This window comes from Drosophila albomicans, chromosome 2L (assembly GCF_009650485.2).
Source record: "Drosophila albomicans strain 15112-1751.03 chromosome 2L, ASM965048v2, whole genome shotgun sequence".
In the NCBI taxonomy this organism is placed as follows: Eukaryota; Metazoa; Arthropoda; class Insecta; order Diptera; family Drosophilidae; genus Drosophila; species Drosophila albomicans.
The window spans coordinates 10,740,516-10,760,701 of record NC_047628.2 but is presented as its reverse complement, the minus strand read 5'-3'; the positions used below and the strand labels follow the sequence as shown (position 1 = coordinate 10,760,701).

Genomic DNA, 20,186 nt, shown 5'->3' with positions numbered 1-20,186 from the left:
ATAGCGACAATCTGGGACTGCAGCGAACTCCTCTTCTGCCCAGCGCCGCCTCGGTATATTCCAATTTCGAGGGGCGCGTCTTTCGAGTACCCGTTTTTCATGTGAGTAGACGAATGAGTAGTTATTGGTGTTAAGAAATTGAGGTCCTACAAAATTTAAAGAAATGTGTGGGAGATTCAAATCAAAATAAAATCTTAATTAATACCTTAACATAAAAAAAAAGAAATACAAAAATAATTCAATGCTTAAAAGTGTTTTTAATTGTACGTTAAAGAATACATAATATATTTTTAATTTAATTTCTTAAACAATACATAATATATTTTAAAGAATACATAATATATTTTTAATTTAATTTCTTATATATAATTTAAAAGAAGTAAGAAAGCTACAGTCCAGTATGCTCGACTGTGAGATACCCGCTACCCATTTTGAATAAAGGCAAAAGTATTATTATTCTACTACACCAAAAATAATATAGCGAAAACAAATAAAAAAAAACCGAAGGCCATATTTGGTATATTAATATAGTACTCTATTCAAAATATACCGTAAAGAATTTTAGACGTCTTTCCCTTACAAAAATATACATATCTTCAATAAATAACAATGTTTATCTGATAGCAACCAAATTGTCAGGAATCATAAATACTTTATTCGAAATTGTACTAATTTTTAGAAAAATTAAAAAAAAAAGACTTTTATTTTAAATTTGTATTTTATAACTAACAATTATGATATTAGTCAGATTTTAATACGTCAAAATGCAATAATAGGAGGAGGTTCAGTTGATCATAGATATGTATATCGGCGTATATTCTATACGTATTTCTTTATGGTTAATTAATCGAACGATTATTTAAATGTTAAGTCATTTAAGTAAGTAATATTAAATTTGCTGAATACTAAAAATATTTTAATTATATCAAATAACATTTTCATTTAAGAATATGTAGAATAATAAAATCATATAAAATTTTAGTATCTTAAGGTGCTTATCATTTGAATAAAAAAAACATTTTCTCAGTCTCCGCCCTGGTTCTGGGTGAGCTACAGTAACGAGAGCAGCGCCGTGTCACAACCGACCAGCGATGAGTCTGCGGAGGAGTTCGAGCACATGGAATACAATGAGGTGAATGTGACTGGCGGACGGGATCATCGACTGCTGCTGCTCTTGGCGCAGCACATGAACTTTCAGTTTGTCTACATCGAGGCGCCTGGAAGGACTCAAGGATCGCTGCGCGCTCCAGCTGACAATGGCGAGACAAACGATAGCTTCACTGGCGGCATCGGAATGCTTCAAAGTGGCGTAAGTTTTCCTCAGATTTCACTTTTTTGTACCTCATCTCTACTCTGTATGCAGCTGGCGGACTTTTTCCTAGGCGATGTCGGCTTAAGTTGGGAACGCCGCAAAGCAATTGAATTCTCGTTCTTCACGCTCGCGGACTCGGGCGCCTTTGCCACACATGCTCCGAGACGCTTAAACGAAGCGTTGGCCATCATGCGTCCTTTCAAGCTGGACATCTGGCCATATCTAATACTGACTATTGTGTTCTCTGGTCCCATCTTCTATGGCATCATTGCGCTGCCTCACAAGTGGCGGCGTCGCCAGGTGGCTTTGGATGTGGAGCAGCTGGGCGAGCTTTGCATTTACATGGCCTACATCAAGGAGATTACGCCCTGTGTGTTACTCATGAGATCGAGACGTCCAAGACGCACTCCACCTCAATCTGAGATGCCGCCGCAGCTCTTCGAGCGTTGCATCTGGTTCACGCTGCGTCTGTTTCTCAAGCAATGTAAGTGAAACTGTTCTTAGAAATACCAAAAAAAAAAAAAAAACTAGGTCTAAACAACCATGAAGAAGTGTCAATATCTATATAATCCCGAATTTACTTAATACAAGTATTCAATATGCTTAAATTTGGGATTAAAGTGAAGTATCATATAGTACTTTTTAAAAAAATGGCTTAGAAAAATTATTTGTTTTTATTTTACTGAATGCATATTATGTCATTTTATTACTGCTATTTAATAATCAGTTTTAATAATTTAATATATGCAGTTGTTCCTTTGTACTACTTTCGAAATAGATCATAACAGACATAGATATAAAGAATAATTAGCAACAGTTCTACTAACTAATTTATAAGCGAAGATCTCGAATGTAATGAAAGACTCGATTGATTATAGAATTTCGTTGCCTAAATCATTTTTGTTCTCACCTTCAACTAATTTAACAATTAACTGCATACTTAATAATCCAAGCTTAATTCAATCCAAAAATTCTTAATTTTTCCAAGTACTTCTTTTCACTATATACACAGAAAAAAAAACGTGCTAAAATCAAGAATAAAATCTTAAGCCAAGAGTTTATGATGTCAAAATTGAAAAAAAAACTATCTAGAAAAATTCTAGATTGTCTGATCTTGACATTCAAGATTATAATCTTATTTTAAGTACGGAAAAATCTCAAAATTGAACCAAGAAAGCAAAATCTTAAATCAAGATCCAACGTTCTAAAATTGAGATTGTTTAAAATAAAATAAAAATAAATATTCCAATATTCGCACTTCCATAATTTAAAATTCTTGTTTTAGGTTTTTTTTTTAAGATCGAAAAGCTCTTAAGCTAAGATTTACAATCTACTTTGCATTCTACTTTTAAGTTGAGATTTGTCTTTCTCTTTCTCTCTTCTCGTAGCTTGCCACGAGCTGTACCACGATTATCGAGCCAAGTTCCTGACAATCGTCTACTGGATTGCCGCCACCTATGTGCTGGCCGATGTCTACTCTGCGCAGCTGACATCGCAGTTTGCTCGCCCCGCTCGTGAGGCGCCCATCAACACGTTGCAACGTTTGCAGTTCGTGATGCAACAGGATGGCTATCGCTTGTATGTGGAGAAGGAGAGCAGTTCCCTGGAGATGCTCGAGAATGGCACCGAACTCTTTCGCCAGCTCTACGCTTTGATGCGGCAACAGCAGCCCGACGATCATCGCGCTTTTCTCATTGACTCGGTGGAGGCGGGTATTAAGCTCATAGCGGATGGCAGGGAGAACAAGGCTGTCTTGGGGGGACGTGAGACGCTCTACTTTAACATACAACAATACGGAGCAAAGAACTTTCAATTGAGCCAGAAACTCTATACTCGATACTCGGCGGTGGCGGTGCAGATCGGTTGTCCCTTTCTCGACAGTCTCAATGATGTGTAGGTTGAGTATTTATACCCGCTACCCATAGGGTAGAATAGGGTATTATAGGGTATTACAACTTTGTGTAACAGGTAGAAAGAGCATCTCCGAGTATAAAAAGTAAATATATTCTTGATCAGCGTCAACAGCCAAGACGATCTAGCCATGTCCGTCTGTCTGTCCGTATGAACACCTAGATCTCAGAGACTATAAAAGATAGAGCTTTAATTTTTTGTTAGCACTTGTTATGTTTGTACACAGATTAAGTTTGTTTTAAAATATTGCCACGCTAGAGCCTCGATTTTTGTTACATATGAATAATATGAATAATAATGAAAAATGCATTTGCCGATGAAAGGAAAGCGTTATGCAGACGTCGAGGCCATTCAAAAGGCTTGCACCGGCATACTGGAGGCCATACCGGGCAACGAGCTAAAACACTCGTTCGACTTGCTTTTGTACCGCGCAAAAAGCTGTATTAAAGCAGAAGGAGACTATTTTGAATAATATAAATTGATTTTGCCGAAAAAACTATTTGTTCTGTCTTTTTGTTAAAAGTCCTGTTTACTTTGGAACGCACCTTGTATAATAGTATAATATTTAAGATTCCTGAGCATTTGAATGCGATGTGGAAGTTATTTAAGTTATTTATTTAGTTGCTGTGGCTGACAATCTGGTATATTTGGCACTCTATGGTATATTTTGAATATAGTACTATATGAATATACTGAAAGTAGTCTTTGGTGTATTTCTTAGTATTTGTATTGTATATTAATTTGGTATATTTTAAGAACAATATTGCACTGTTTTGCTTTTATATAAAATGGGTAGCGGGTATCTCACAGTCACTACACACTCGACTGAAACTTTCTTGCTTGTGTTATTCTAAGGTGACTTTTAACTGACAGATTGTTCTCCTTTGTTAGTCTAATGCACTTGTTCGAGGGTGGAATACTGGACAAGATGACCACAGCGGAGTACGAGGCACAAGCACGCATGATGACCAAGGATCAGGCTAAACAGTCGAAAGAGTTGGCTGCCGCTGAGAATGCGAATACCAAGAGCAACGAGGCCAAGGCGCAGCCTCAGCATGCGCAGGACAACGAGATGATTAGCGCCTTGAATCTGCGGATGCTGCAAGGCGCCTTCATCGCCCTCGCCGTTGGCTCCCTCACAGCAGGTGCAGTTCACCCAAATATCAAAAGTGTTTTTGTCATGTTAACCCAATTTGTTTTTTCGTAGCTCTAATGCTGCTGCTAGAACTCTGCTATCGCCGCTTGAATCTGGCGCAGTCGCTGCGACGTCGACGTCTGCGTTGGCTGCGACGCTGGCGACGCCTTCAGCTGCTTCAGTTGTTTCAAATGCTGCGTCAGTTGAGCGTGCGAATCTTTGCACAGAATTTGGGTTGATTACTTTATCGCATCTCTGCGTTATTTTTATGCAAATCATTAGCAATGAGATTTGGACTTGACTTGGCGCTAGCTTATTTGATCACCATACGCACAGTGACAACAAAGCAACAAGAATGCTTTGTTAAAATACAGTAAATATTGGTTGTATATGAATTAACTTATTCTACTGTTTACTAGTAATGATTAAAAGTAGAATTTTCATTTAAAAAAACATTATTTTCAATAACAATCGAATATAAATATATTACAAAATTCACTATGCGACTTAGAAGAAGTCTTTTATTGAATTGGAAAAAATTGCTAAGCTAAATAAAAATATAGTTAATCAATCATTGCTTTATTGAATAGACTAAAATTTATGATTGCAAAATTACATAGTAAAAGAATAGTTATATTCAATTTGTGAACAATTCTTTTAAGTAAATTGACAAAACTTACAAAAATAACCCTAAATTAAACATAATTTGTATTCGATTTGAAAATATATTAACACAAATTTGTCATTTACAAAAATTTGTTTAGAATTTAACAAAATCAGATTAATTAAATTTAGAACTCTTGCTACCCGACATTTTTGAAATTAACACTTTAAGTAAATTAACAAAAAAATTTAAAGCTACATGGAATTTTTGTTTCATAAGTTAAATTTTATGCTTGAGACTTTTCATTAGAACAAAAGTAAAATGCTTATTAATAACTTGCAACTAATATTTAAATGCACTGATTGATGGGAAAATACTTGCAAAATTAGTCTAGAATCCATTGAATTAGTCTCATTGCTTAATTAGCAGTTGTATTATTTTAAATGTAATTGTAACACATTTCTTTATATGCGCATAAATTGTATTTAACTGAAGTTTATTTTCGAAACGCGTTGTGCAAAAGTTTTTGCTTTATTTGATTGTAGCATATAACCGATATATACTGTAATTAGAATAATCAGAGAGAAATTATGCATGCAAGTGCACAAGTGGCATTCATTGGCAGCTTTTGCTTTCCCAGTTCATTGATCGACCTTACAGTGCAGTGGAATTGTTTGTTCCGCTTCCATGTGAACTAGTTCCACTGTGCCACTGTCCACGAGTCCACGACAGACTCCCGCGATGTCTGCTGTTGTTTTGTTGGCTTGTCGTTGGCATAATGAATGCGCCTGGCCAGAAGACAGAAGACGACGAAGATGATGGGGCTGCATGTTGTAATTAATTTGCGCTCGCATTGGATGCGGGCAAGTTTGTGTCTTAAGTCTTTTGTTTTGGTTTCGTTTTTTCTTTTTTTCATATCGTTGTTGTTCCGTTTTTCTTTTGCGCATCGCGTGGCCCAATTTCCCAGCGCGAGCGCAGCATAATTTTTCGTAATAATTTCCCATTTCCTTTTCGTAACGGCACTGACAAAACTTTTGCCCCCTAAAGACTTTTGTTCCGCTGCCCTTAAAACATATAAAACACACATAAAACGCTTTACGATTTTCATGCTGTAATTAAGCAAAAACAAGCAAGACGCGAGAAGCGAGAAGAGGAAATTAATATTAAAACAAGAAAAAAAACCAACAAGCCACAAATTAAAACGTCGTCTTCTCCAAAACCAAAACAAAAAAAAATGCGACAGCCGCGCAAGAAATTGACTTTTACTTTGTTTGCCCCCAAAAAAAAAAAGTGAGAGAGAGAGGGAAGAGAAGGGAAGAGGGACTGCGTAGAAAGTGGTTCTAGCCAGTTTGTGACTGCGATTGTGCTGTGTTGTGTGCTGTGCTGTTCCTGGGCCTGTTCCATCATCAACTCCAGCATTACCATGCGCTCTTCAAGTGTCATACGCCGCGAAAGTCAATTGCAGTTGTCTCTTGGAATGAAGAGATGGGAGGGGAAGAGAGAGGAAGATGGGATCGTGAGTCGTCTACTTGAACATATATGAGAGATATGGTAGATATTCATTGCTTCTCGGCTCGATTTCAGTTTCAAGAATCCCATATATCATTGTCATCTGTCATCTTCAAGCGAGTGTGAGAGTTTTCAGTTTCGTTTGCAAAGCTTTTTCTTCAATTTCGTCTCGTTGTTGTTGCTGTTGTTGTTCGTGGCCTTAGAAAACGTAACGCCTAAGGGCGTACCTAGAGCCATTACTAATTATATAGTTTCTATTTTGCTTTCCAACGGAAATTTATACCCAAAGCCTCCTCCCAAGAGCACATTAAATGGGCTATAATAATATGCTGATAGACTTGGCGACTCACAACAAAAGGGGAACAATTTTCTGATTTGTGATGCGAAGGTTACCCGATCTTGTCTTGTCTTCTCAGTCTCAGTCTCTGTCTCTGTCTCTCAATGTGAATAGTTTTGGTCAAATTATCATCCCAGAATGATTCAGCAACCGCAGCTGTAATCCCCAATTAAGTCTGTTTTGATGCTCTGCTTACAATGGGAAACCACGCTGAAGGGTTGCCAATTAAGGAAGTGCTCAATGCTAAGCAAATCCTAAGCCATAATTGCTCCCAGAAAATACTCTGTGTTAACTCTGCTTAAATTTTGTCGAACAGTCTATAGCCAAGGTCTTGGCTGATTGCATGCATTATTTTAAATAGCTATCAAATAAATTCTGTTTTAAAGCGTTGAATATGTAGACTGGCGATTGAACGCAAGCTATAAATTGCAATTGATTAGCGCTAAATATAAATTCTATTTCATTAACTTCTATTGTAAGATTTGCAAATGATGCATAAGTTAATAAACCACCAGGGAAGGGAACAAACAACGAATGAAATGAGATCGCAGAGGGAGTTAAGCTTGATATCAGCCACATGGATAATGTTCTGTTATCCCTGAGATCCCTTGACAGAGAAATTGAAGCACTCTTTAAGGTTCCGTGGGAGTTGAGCTGACTTTCAACCAAGTACGTAATACAGCTTTAAAAGAAAGACTACAGGCTAATGCTCGGCTTTTTAACTGGTCACTGTTTGTCGGCTGATCATGCAGGAAACGTAGTGAGTCCAGAGTTAGGGAAACACTTGAATACATTTTCTGTATATGTACGGCGTTATCCCGACTACGGCTGAAATACCTAAAATCGCTGTGTCTAAACGATCTGCTTAGGGTTTACTGCTACCTCCTTGAATACAAGGCATCAGTATTCATCTATATTGTGTGACCTCTGAGACAAAGCCACCATATATTTCTACAGCTACGGACCTCCTCTAGTGTAAGCCACTTCCAGGGGCAGGCAGTCTTACCTACAAAACAATATATGTTTAATATTTATACTATATTCCTTTTAAACAAACATTACGTGTCAGAGCAGTGTTACGAGTCAAAAGTTATCGAAATGTTCAATAGAAAAGCATAATTTGTAAGGCTATAATAATATTTAAAATTAAATGTAACTAAATAATAACTCATACTTATTTAATATTGGTACCCATGACTTCCTGAAGTACCCTTTTTAGTTTCCTTTCACTTTTTTTTGAGTGCTTTCAAAGAACATTTCAATTGGTCATTTAAGTAACATTGTAAGACATAATGTTTTATGAACAACCAAATTTTATTTTCTCTGCTTAGAAAGCTTTGTTTTTTTCTTGTTTCGTAAGCGACGTAAAGCGTAATTCTTAACAAAACAAAAAATAAACAGAACATGCTAATTGTACAGCTATCTAAACTCTTTCTGTTCTACCATGCAGCTTCATAATTTTTCTAAAGTTGTAGCGACAATTTAACTGTCGCACCCAATAGCTGATAATCCCTAGCAGAAGTAGAACAATGGGCACAGAATACTGTTATTTTTTGTGAGGGGTTCACAAAAGTTCCCGCGAGTGGAGTCAACATGTGGCAACTGTTTTCGCCTTGGATTCTTATCGGTTTTGGGTAATTCGCCTGCCTGGCGGCACAATTGGGGCACACATTTAACTAGCAGCAAGTAGTAGAGAGAGTTATGGCTAACCTCAAGAGAAGCGTAAACAAATTTGTTTGTTGCTTTGCAATGCTTCAGTAATTCGCACTTAACTTGGACTTGAGCAGGGTTGGGCAGAGAGTGTGTGTGTTAAGTGGCAAACGGAAAATGGAATGAGTGATGACACCGCTGACATTGAGGCGAACGTGCGTCTCTCTCCAGGTCACTCCAGGTGGTCAGTAGCAGTGGCTTCCTCATTGGGTGCGCCATGTGGCAATATGATGGATACTCAACGGATTATGACGGGAATTGCGAAAAGCCTGACCAAAAGATTTAATGTGCCGTGAAATATTGCTTGCAGTTTGCCATTTCCACACAAGAAAGGGATAGCAGACAAAGAGAGAAAGAGAGAGTGAGTGAGCGACGTTAAGTAATAGTTTGTAGTCTAGCTTGGCCAATGCTGCGTATGCTTAATGTGCAGTCCAAGCAGCTGCAGTGCTCGGCTAATGATCTCCAGCCTGCGGCGTCGGCGGCTTCGGCATTCAAGCGTCAAATTAAATGCAAAATGAAAAAAATAACACTTTGCAAGTGCAATTTGTGTGGCTGCCGTCGATGCTGCTGCTGCTGCTGATGCGCAATCCAGATCTTTGCGAACGAAATGAAAAGTCATCATAATCAACAATTTTAAAATATTAGTTTGCACAAAAAGTGCAGTCAACGCCGACGGCCAATGATAGTGAACTTGATTTGGGGCCAATTTTCTCTTTCATTGGCTGCGACGACAAACAACTGCTTCGGACTTGGCTGTTGCAGTTGCTGTTGCAGTCGCTGTTGCAGCCGGTTCCCAGCTTCGGCTGCACAACGCATGCAAAAATGCCAATTAATGTGTGAGTGTGTGTAACTGTGAGTGTGTGTGTGTGTTGAGGCCGGCACAGTTTTTCACAAAGAATCTGCTGCTTGTCGTTGGAGCATTGGAGCAGCAAATGCAGTCGATGCAGCCGATACACAGTCGATGAGGCGATGGCAACCACTTTCTAATCTAACCCACAAGCTCTGGCAATCGCCAACTCCAAACTCCGAGTCAAACTCAGACTCAGACTTCAGACGGCGGCATCCACAATTTTTTTTTTTATTTTTGGGTGCTTAGACTTTGGAGACGCTTCGACTGGCTTTTGCTATTTTTAAAGGCGCACTTTTCATTTCTGTGTCGTTTAGTTTTTCTTTTAGATGGTGTTGTTTTTTGGCGGATGCGCGCTCCGCTGTCTGTGCTTGGCCACTTTCCCAGAGCCAGAGTCAGAGTCAGAGAGTCTAAAATGCGGAAAAATAGCGAGAGTGAAAATTCGTTGCCGGCATACATAAATTAACTGTAAACCGTAGACTGTAAAAATATGAAAAGCGACAGCGAGAAGTATATTTAGCATGAATAAAAGTGAAAACTCACATCACAACACATCACACCAAATCGCATTGCAATTGCCATGGCGATGGCAATGGCGATTGATGTTGCCATTGCTGTGATTATTTCATATGCTGCCTCTCCACTTAACAATTCTTGACGAATATGAAAGGTGGTCATCGATTTCAACGACTGTTAGAGGCCCTTTACTTTATCTTAACTATTATTATTATTTTGGCAATTAGTAATAAATATATTTACTATATAGAAAAAAATATTATTAGTTGATGTCAAGGAAGTTGTTAAGTTCGCTTGACTAATTAAATCGCATTTTGTAATATGTGCAAACTAAAATATATATGAAGAAGTAATAAAAATAAAGAATTATTTATTATAAATTCAGTAGCAATGTCATGATTTACATTTTATTATTTAAAATAATATATCTTTCCTAAATTTGTATTACTTAAACATGTCCATATTTATTTTTAAGTCAAACAAATAAATGAATAATTTACTAATATCTACCCAAATGAATATAATCAAATCAACGATAATTTAATTAACTAATAGAAAACTTAATTCTCTATTTAAAATTTATTTTAAACTCTATAGAACAGTTCAGATATTATTTTCTTAAACACAGATGGACATACTTACGATATATCGATTCAGTTATCAAAGCTGATAGCAAATATATATTCAAGTGCATCACAGGGTCATTTTCGTTTGCCTACTATACATATTCCGTTCAGCTCAATAGACTTTCTTAAGACTTGAAAAGTACTCGCTCTACAAAAGTGCTCATTTGAATGCTATGCAACAAGCGTCTTCTGCGTTGAGGTTATGTTGATTTCTAAATGCGTGTATGTGCATAAGTATATGTGATGTTTGTTTGTGTGAGGTTGTATTTGTCTATTACAACAGTTGTGAGTTTTGTGGAGTGTGGAGTAAAAATTTCTCCACGCACTTGCGCTGATTTAGTTTGTCAGACAATTGCGTTGCTACAATTTTTATGGGCTTTTTGAAAGTGCTTGCTACTATGTGGATACAACAACAATCGGTACATAAAACGGCAAATGGTAGCACGCCATGAACTTAATTATAATAACAACAACCAAGCAACAACAACAAACAAACAAAGATAAGTCAAGACAAAAGGCAATTCGTGTTTGCAGACGTACAAAAATTACATTAACAAATGGCAGAGCGCACCGCAACAAATGTTGAAATATTTCATTTTTCGAAAATTTAACTTTAACTTACAAATTAATGCAATGATGTGCAACGAAGCGTGCAACATGAAAATGTTTGGGCCAAGCAGAACGTTGAACCAAAAAATGAATTTGCAATCTAAGTACACGGCAGTTATTATTGCTATTGCTGTTGCTGTTGCTGTTGTTATTGCTATTGCCTATGCTATTGTTGCTGTTGTTGTTGTTCAGTTAATTACTGTTGCCGCAGTTGTTCGTGGTTGGCGGTGGGGGCATCCTCTTCTCAGTCTCTTCACCATCTTGGAAGTTTTGCAAACGCAACATCGTTGTCTAGAGCTTTGCGCTCCAAAAAACTGCAACGTCCATTGTAGCAATTAATTTGAGGCAAATGAATAAAATATAATGGAAATGAGCATTAATTTGAAGGCTGCTGTTGTTGTGGTCGCCGCCATCGCCATCGCCGTCGTCGTGTCTATGTCGGCGACTGACCCAAATCCGCCGTCAGCTTTTCCAAAATGCAATGTTGCAAATAATTTGAAAGTGTAATTTATGACGGCGACACGATGCTGGTCTTGGACCTGGAGACCGGCCGCAGCGGCAGCGGGAGCCAGTTTTCAACTTTCGAGACACAGCAAAGCGTAGGCGGCGTAGGTGCTACTATGCAGCCGGCTGCCTTTCCTTCAAAGCAATAGGTTAATGCATGTGTACTTGTCGCCAACTTCACATGCTACACAAAACATGTATTCAAATGCAATTTGAATGTTGGCGCGCAACTTTCGCTTTACAATTGCCATTCACATTTTACGTTAACACAATGTCTTGGTCTTTTTTTAAAGATCAGGCCATTCGGTATAAATACTAACTGGTCACACTTTCATTTAAAATATATCGAATTATCGATTTAATCAGCAACCTAATATTGTTTAAGTAAATTAATGGTAATATGATCAATTAGTTCTCACAAGAAGATACAATAATTTTTAAATTACATATAATTCTTTCATTTACAATATTTACACTCTTCATGAAAGTACAGATGTGTTTGGAAAGAGAAGCGCTTGTCGTCTCTTTTTTTGATTAGTCTGGCAGCACTATAGCACGGTTAATGCGCTACTGCTCTCTCCCTGGCTTTCTTCCACTCTCCGTCTCTCTTCAGCAGTCCACATTCGAACGTACGTAAGAACAAACGAGCAGAAGGTTTTTTGTGCTGGAATTTAATTTGTTAGAGAAAGAAAAAACAATAATAAAGTTGTGCTTTCATTCCAAACAAAATAAAGTGGATAATAAATACATAGATAACCAACCGGTCGAACTAAAGCCGTTGCAACAACTGTGCCAACTTAACAACAATTTAAATATAATTTTTTTGTGCTGCGCTGGGCGTGCTAGGCGCAGCAGAAACATAATTTTTTTGTGGTTGGTTGCGTAAAAGGTAAAATACCAAATCACGCGTACCCCACTTGCAACAAAGAACGCTATCGTGTTAGCTATAAAATTAGTTATTGAATGCATTTAAAAAACATGCATTTGCCAAGCGGCGGCCATCGACGGATTGAAATTGAAGTTTTAATTTTGTATTCGTTTGTGATGTGTGTGCAGCGCATACATATTTTTTGTCTCATCGTCGCCATTTTTAATCAGTCGTTTTTCGCTGACGTGTGTGCTATATAGTTGTCTCGCTCACACGCGCCGTACGAGTGTGGCGTCGAACAGTGTTGTAAAACCACTCCGCATTGTGCATTTTTTTGTTGTTTGAAACGAATTGCGAAACTAACAAATATTATTTTATATTAATTGTGCGTTTACAGTGACTTCCGTGTGGCACCATGGAAGACCTTACCAAGAATATAATATTCACAACGAATGCGATTAATGGACAACCGGGCGCAACCATACAATATCAAACAGCAGACGGCACCATTCTCAAGCAACCCAAAATCGAGGGCCAAAAGGCCGATCAACAGCCCACCTTCTACTACACAACAAATGTGAGTGCAAATACAAGCCGGTCTAAACGATCTATAATAAATATGACATTTATGTGCAGGGCAACGCGGCCACTGTCAATTTAGCACAGCTGGCAACCACGGACGACAATAAGACTTGCTACATTGCCCAGCCAGTGGGCGGCTATAATTATGCCCTGGTCAATGGGATGCCGTTGAATCAGGGTACCGCCCTCGGCATTGCCACCGTAGATGCACAGGGACGCCTACAGATTGTCAATCAGAACAAGCCCATAGCAGCGGTAAGCTAAAACACAAGTCAATGCAATCACAACAGTCATCATTAAAATATATCATTTGCAATGTTATAGCAAACAATTTCGCCGCTGCAAAACACAATATCAAACATTAGCTTCAAGTGCGATGTCTGCTCCGAGATGTTTCAGCATCTGGCACTGCTAAACGCCCACAAACGTATGCACACCGATGGCTCAGATCCGCAACAGCAGTCGAATGATGCTATTGCGGTGGTCAATGCCCAGGGCATGGTGCAAACACAGAACATCATTACGGGCAATGGCCAAATGGGTCAGATACAAATCGTAGCTTCTGATTCGTTGGAACCAGTGCAGCAATCTGTCATGCAGCAGCAGCAACAACAACAGCAGGCGGCCCAGCAACAACAGCAACAGCACGAGAACTCAAAATCGAGCAAGTGCATCGTTTGTGGCAGCGCAATACTGCACCAGTCGAAGCGCAAAGGCCCTAAGCAAGTTCGCTGCGAATCTTGCATGCAGGCTGAGCAGACGGCACAACAAATTTTTGTGGGATCCGATGGTAAGACAAGCAGCCAACTAATTACTAAATTATTATACTAATCTTTGATAATTTCAAATAGGACAAATGGCGCATCCCGTGCAGATCATATCAACCACACCACAAGCGCAAGCGCAGCTGCAGCAAATTGTGGCCCAACAGACTGGCGGCACGACGCCCAAACGTGAGCCCAGCTCATCGACAGGCCATCACCCCGTTAAGAAACGCAACTCGCAACAAATGACCAAGTGCCAGAAATGCAATGGCTCTGGTGTAGTGCTAATGGGTCAACAGCATACACACTCGCATAGCGGCGCTGGTGGATCTGTTAAGCAGAACTCTGCTGTCACTGTCAAGACCGAGTGAGTTTCCGCATTTTAAATTGTTAATATTTTGCCTAAGCATATAATAAGAATTTGCTCGTTTTGCAGAAATCCTCCCAGTAAACCATACAGCTGCGACATTTGCGGCGGCCTCTTTTCACGTTACTCCAGTCTTTGGTCGCATAAGAAATTACACAGCGGCGAGAAGAACTACAAGTGCACCATCTGCGGATTGGCATTCGCCAAGGCGGTCTATCTAAAGAATCATGCGCGCATACACACGGGAGAAAAGCCGTACAAGTAAGCTGAGCTAAAACCGTTACTTCCCAAAAGAGTTTTGTTATTATTGTATGTGTCTTTTTAGGTGCCAAACTTGTGGCATGCAGTTTTCACAATCGCCGCATCTAAAGAATCACGAACGCACGCACAGCGGCGAACGTCCATATGTATGTGGCGTGTGTGATAAGGGATTCGCGCGTCATGCCACACTGTGGAATCATCGACGCATACACACCGGAGAGAAGCCGTATAAATGCGAAATATGCGGTTCCGCCTTTTCGCAAGCGGCACATCTCAAGAATCATGCCAAGGTGCACTCCGGCGAGAAGCCATACAAGTGCGAAATCTGCTCGGCGGCATTTGCCGATCGTTTTGCGCTGAAGCGTCATCGTGGCATCCATCAGAAGTATGGCCAAACAGCGCCCAGACAGCCGGCAGGTGATGGCATGGTAGTTCATAAGCAGGAGCTACCAGACATGGATGACGATGCGCAGCAGGAGGTGATCATCGGCGGCTTATAGATAAGAGCAACCAAAGCCAATGCCAAGACGACCAACACAACAACGGCAGCGGCGGCAGCCTATCAATCGGGAACGGGTACAGCCTCGAGTACGTCATCGAGATCAGGATCAGGATCGGCGGCATTTCCAACGCAGCCCTATCCAGGCTATTACTATCAGTTGCAAAATGCACAGCAACGGCAGGAAGAGCAGCCGCAGCAGCAACAGCAAGGCGCCGCCTTTAGTGGTTCATCAAACTACTGAGTTAGCGCCTGTACATACATACATTTAAACACGGGCAGAGAAAAACATCGTCATCATCACCATTACCAGCTAGGCACCATTAATGTTATACTTTTTATTTTATTTTTTTTAAATAATGTAGTTTCTCTTGTAGGGCTCCTTTAATTGGGCTTGGGGCATTCGAAAGAGTGCCACCAAAAACGCTTTTTTACGTTAATCAAACGAAACGAATCGAACCTAATTTATTCATAGATTGTAACATAGATATGGCGCAAAGTGTGGTACATTTAAGTGTTATAGTCTATTTCCGTATACAAATTGTAGCTGTAATTTACACGGATTTATAAGCGAAACTGGGGGGCAGGCGTTAGCCGCATCAAAAGCAAATACGTAAGAATCTACGCAGGGATGTACAATTTACATCCGCAATAAACACACACACACATATAAATATATACAAGTATATATATATACATCATATGTATATACATATGGATAGTACATTAATTCGTTTAAAAACAATATAGCATTAAGTGGTAACAAAAGAAAGTAAAACATTTTAAATACAATTTATGTAAATCTAAATAAGTATTATACAAAAACAATTATAACTTTAATAAATAAATCATATTTGAATAAAATCTAAATCGTTTTATATTTACCCATTCAGTGAAAAAAATCCGTTATAAATTCAAATCGGATTTAAGCAAGAAATTTTTCATTGCATACTTTTGGGGATACGCTGAGCAACCTAAGAAAAATATGAAAATCAAAAAATTACGATAACTCAAAAAGTACAAGGACAACTTAAATGTCCTTTGGCCAGTTGATAGTCCTTGTGAATTCGAGTTGTTTGGCACATGAATCGAACATATTAGGGTAGATATGGCATAGATATACGTTGGTTTCTATATATGAAAAAGTGTTTGCATCTTGGCTGTTTGCAGGATATTCGTCCTTTTTATAATGCCAACATGTTTGTATTGATGAGGCCTTTCCGTGTGCTAAAGGAGATCCAGATCGTCCTTCAAATGGCCAAGATACGGCGGATTTCGACCAATTCCAACAATTTTTCTATGCCTACCCCTTAACAAAATTGGTGGAAATTTTACAAGAATATCTGACAAATCCTTGAATGCCATTCGGTAGTACTGCTCATTGTGATTATAAAATTCTATATCCTTTAGGGATACTTAAGGATTTGTCCGAGTTATGTGAAAAAAATAATTATTTCTCCTCCATATTCTTATATATAATATTTCGAAAGGACAAATATTGCTAGAATCACCACAACAAAAATATGAAATCCAACATTTTAAATTAGAAGAAACCAGATGTTTGTATCAATGTTGATACTCCTTAGTAAGACGCTTCATTTGACACAGAATGTAAAAGAATCCATCTATAGATTTATTAAATAATACCCACCTTATCATTATTATGCATTTTTCAGTTCTAAAAATAAAATTAAACAAATAATTGATTCGAATAAAAGATTGCAATGCAAACGCACATATTTGTTTCAATAATTTTGAATGTATTTTATTTATTGTTTTTCAAGTCCCTCTTACACGTACTAAACAACTTACAGTTTTCTTTATCATTTTGAGAACTAATGACGCATGATATATAGTATATGTTATGTATGAATCAGCAGAATTTCGACGATCGTAAGCTCTGTATTCGAATGCAGTACAGGCTTTTGTTTATTTATCGGTTTTATTTACACAAAAATGTATAAATTGTAATGTTTGTTAAGCAATTTAAATTTAGCAAAGGAATGGGGAGAGTTATCGATCTCTAAATATAGATATATTTATTTTAGCTAAAACGTGAACTTCAAAAATGTTTATTGGGCAATATTTAGTTATCTTTTGATTTTCATCTCTAGTATTTAGTACATAAATTTAACTAATAGATATATTTAAGCTAACCTAGATCCGCACTTTTACTTACACATAAATTAAAAACCTAATTTAAAAGGCTACAAAATGTTACTTTTCTTTTGGAGGGGCAGAACAAATTCAACAAACTTTAAATAAGGCCATAAGCAAATGCTTCTCGATTTGCTTTTGTTACATTTAACACATAGTACAAGAGAAAAAGTTACAAGTAATGTAATGTATGTAATGTAATGTAAGTATGTGCTTGCAATTAAATATGTATATTTTTGTAGTGACTTTCATTTATATTAAAGTAGTTATAGTTTATGATGTGTGTGAGTGTGTTTGTCTTGAATTGCATTATAAAAAGTGAGGTTATGCTTCGAGTTGTGCCGCAGCTTAAATAGGAAATTGTTTGTCTGGTGTATTTTACCCCAAAAAAGTTACTTATGGGCTCTTATTCTAGACTGTTTGCTCAAGTTATTATTGTATTTTATAAACTTTCAAGTGTTTAGTTTATGTCTTTGTTTTTTTTATGGAAGCTGCAGGATACATATTAAGGGATCTGGTTGTTTCAAAGTGCCATCCATTGAGAACTAGCTTAACTATTATTGTACGACAACTAGATACGAGTATATATTGTATATAGTACAATACAATGTTCTCTTGATGTGTTGCACTCTGTTGACCTTCCTTGTAGTTATATAGCATGTAGCTTTTGCATGCGACGCAAGAGAGTTACTCCGCTCGTAAGCTCAGAGATATATATGATAGTAAAGCTTTTGAGTGTTTAAGAAATGATAATAATTTCGAGAGATATAGTTTAGCGAGAGTCTAGATTGGATAGGATGTATGTGTACCAAACAACGAGTGGAGGGCCCTACTGATATACTGGTGTACTGCCAACTAGTAACTAGTTTAGTTAATCGAAGTAACAGAACAGCTGATTAACTAACATGAATATTGTAGAGTAGAGTTAGAACGATAGAAGCGACTTGACTTGTTGCCAGACTTAATTGCTACATAGTCGAGAGCAAGTTTTGGAAGCGGTTCACGGACCTGCGACTCACATGCGCGTGCTCTCCAGGCCGCAGCCCAGGGAATCCCCGTAGGCGGCGCTAAGGACATTTGGAGGCGTGGCACTGCCGCTACTGCCTCCGCTGCCGCTGCGCCGTTGCCTGCCGTTGTTATTGTTGCTACTGCTATTGCTGCTCGCCTTCAATCAACTCGCTGGCGTAGTACGCGTGAGCAGTTCATCATCATCCAATTGAGCCAATGCCGCCGGAGAGCCAACATCAATGGTGGTCACTCGGTTGCCGCCTCCATCAGCAGCAGAAGGCAGCTTGATGAACTCGCTGTCCGTGTGCACGGGCATAATGATGCAGACAAAGCTCTGTCCCGTCTGCGAGTCACGCGGATGCAACGTCACCGGATTGAACTTGTCCGTCTGACCCTCGGTGTAGGTCTGCAGTCGCTGAAAGATCTCCGGGTAATGCTTTCGGAGCAGCACCCCACGCCGTGACAAAATGTCCAGAATGTTGGACAGTATGAGCTCCCGATTGCCGGGCACAGTGCGCAGACCCGGGTTGAAAGTGAGTATAAGGATCTCAGTGCGTTCCGGCACCGCCATGACAGCGAGTGGCTGTTGCAGTGCCTGTTGCTGCAGCTCCAGCTCGGCGAGCACGCTCTTGCAGAGCTTCAGCTTGGCACAACGCGACACCAGCTGACGTTCCCAGCGCACTGGGGCTTGACCCATGCCCGGGGCCTCGGAGACAACGCAAATGGCGACGTAGATGAGCATCTTGGACTCTGGTTTGTATTCGGTGCTCAGCTTGAGTAGTTCCGAATAGAGTTCGAGGCCCATTTCAGCGGGCATTAGATCCGGCCAGCGCACGTAGGATGCCTCGCCCATGCACTGGAAGCCATGCTTGATGAAACCCTCAGCGGCCTCGGCGCTGCGAAAGAGCACGCGGACAACGCCGCGTCCCTGGGACAAGCTTCCCTTGCGGGCGAGCAGACTGAGGTGACGCTGCGAGTCGACGTCGTCCTTGCAGGTGGCTAACACCTGGCGGCACAGATTGGAGGCGCGCGAGTGCAGGCACGCCTTGCGATGCTTCTCCCAGTGGGCGCGCCGACACTCACGTGAACAATATAGATGGGTACAATTGTGGCATGACTTGTACAGCTTCTTGGCATCTGCGGGCGTGGCGCTCTGCTCGCACTTGGTGTTCCGGCACCTGATCTGCAGCTGCTGCTCGTTGGCGTTGGCGTTGGCGTTGCAGACGCTGCCATTGTTGAGACTCTTGTCCGCGTGGGCGTTGGAGTCGCCCAGCGAGACGCGCCGATTGCTGGCATTCGCTTGTGGTTGAGTTGAGACTTGTGTTTGAGACTGAGATTGGTTGTGGGATTGAGATTGCGATTGCGTTTGATTCTGTTGACTGTTCTGTTGCTTCTGTTTCTGTTGCTGTTGGCTAGGCGCGTCACCCTCGCTGCGACGGCGCAGTAGCTGCTGCTCCACTTCGAGTTGTTGACGACTAGCTGTTGAATCTGCTGTGGATTAAATCAACACATAAATATGAACAGGACTTGAGCAAATGCCAAATAAATTCATTCACAACAAAAGTGGTATGGAACAAGAACAACAACAACAACAAATGAGCATTCAATGGATCACTTATATCACTCGCATGCTGGGCAATAATGAGGAAGGGTATTATTATTATTAATATTATTATTATTTCTTGTATTGTAGCGCAAATTCTCTAGTTTTTTGTAGTAAAGTATGCATGTATTTTTTCTCAGTGTAATTCAGTTAGTTTGAAAAGAAGAAGAACTCAAGAATAGCAATGTCTATAGAGCTAAGATGACGCTGGATGAGAGAGAGAGTTGTTCAACCAAACTACGATTAACTTCAAGAAGAATTTAATTAAAGAAACAAAACACATAGCACTGAGTTGATGTACAATATATAAAGGTAGTAAGTAGTATATAGGCCGAGTATAAGCGAGTATATATAGTAGATATATAGTAGTATAATTACGATCACAAAGAGCTTGATTATATGCGAACAACAAACAAGAACGCAAGTTGTTTATAGTAGTTTTCTTTTCTTTTTGCCT

General features: G+C 39.4%; 3 protein-coding genes across 12 annotated transcripts in view; 2 read left to right on the top strand and 1 right to left on the bottom strand.

The window, feature by feature from the left end:
- Positions 1–1,314: 1,314 nt before the first annotated feature.
- LOC117564634 (ionotropic receptor 40a) lies at positions 1,315–4,693 on the top strand. Its single transcript, XM_034243496.2, has 4 exons — positions 1,315–1,796; positions 2,701–3,205; positions 4,115–4,368; positions 4,431–4,693. The coding sequence occupies exons 1-4, from the start codon at positions 1,358–1,360 to the stop codon at positions 4,595–4,597; spliced, it is 1,365 nt and encodes a 454-aa protein (XP_034099387.2). The 5' UTR covers positions 1,315–1,357; the 3' UTR covers positions 4,598–4,693.
- Positions 4,694–12,165: 7,472 nt separating this feature from the next.
- LOC117564633 (zinc finger protein ZFP2) lies at positions 12,166–15,773 on the top strand. 3 transcript variants are annotated; one of them, XM_034243494.2, is made up of 7 exons: positions 12,166–12,249; positions 12,886–13,065; positions 13,125–13,325; positions 13,395–13,860; positions 13,922–14,201; positions 14,253–14,462; positions 14,527–15,773. In XM_034243494.2, the coding sequence occupies exons 2-7, from the start codon at positions 12,904–12,906 to the stop codon at positions 14,960–14,962; spliced, it is 1,755 nt and encodes a 584-aa protein (XP_034099385.1). In that variant the 5' UTR covers positions 12,166–12,249; positions 12,886–12,903; the 3' UTR covers positions 14,963–15,773. The 3 variants fall into 3 exon arrangements, with proteins under 3 accessions (XP_034099385.1, XP_034099383.1, XP_034099386.1); XM_034243492.2 differs by lacking the exon at positions 12,166–12,249 and adding an exon at positions 12,289–12,509; XM_034243495.2 differs by lacking the exon at positions 12,166–12,249 and adding an exon at positions 12,294–12,509 and having other exon boundaries at positions 14,271–14,462; positions 14,527–15,771.
- Positions 15,774–16,726: 953 nt separating this feature from the next.
- Positions 16,727–20,186, bottom strand: part of LOC117565334 (putative uncharacterized protein DDB_G0277255) — a 61,840-nt gene continuing 58,380 nt past the window's right edge. For 2 of the 8 annotated variants that reach the window (XM_052002585.1, XM_034244383.2), the window contains exon 9: positions 16,728–19,617. In XM_052002585.1, coding sequence (XP_051858545.1) covers positions 18,290–19,617 — 1,328 coding nt within the window. In that variant the 3' untranslated portion in view covers positions 16,728–18,289. Of the gene's footprint in view, positions 19,618–20,186 lie in introns of all 8 variants that reach the window. The other 6 variants (XM_052002592.1, XM_052002586.1, XM_052002587.1 and 3 more) reach the window with 6 other exon arrangements.

Bases quoted from the DNA above. Each gene is read 5' to 3' on its own strand.
- LOC117564633 (XM_034243494.2), top strand. From the start codon at position 12,904: ATGGAAGACCTTACCAAGAATATAATATTCACAACGAATGCGATTAAT. The intron at 13,326-13,394 runs GTAAGCTAAAAC...GCAATGTTATAG, and splicing joins AGAACAAGCCCATAGCAGCG to CAAACAATTTCGCCGCTGCA. The intron at 13,861-13,921 runs GTAAGACAAGCA...AATTTCAAATAG, and splicing joins AATTTTTGTGGGATCCGATG to GACAAATGGCGCATCCCGTG.
- LOC117564634 (XM_034243496.2), top strand. From the start codon at position 1,358: ATGCAGCTGGCGGACTTTTTCCTAGGCGATGTCGGCTTAAGTTGGGAA. The intron at 1,797-2,700 runs GTAAGTGAAACT...CTCTTCTCGTAG, and splicing joins GCGTCTGTTTCTCAAGCAAT to CTTGCCACGAGCTGTACCAC. The intron at 3,206-4,114 runs GTAGGTTGAGTA...CTCCTTTGTTAG, and splicing joins CTCGACAGTCTCAATGATGT to TCTAATGCACTTGTTCGAGG.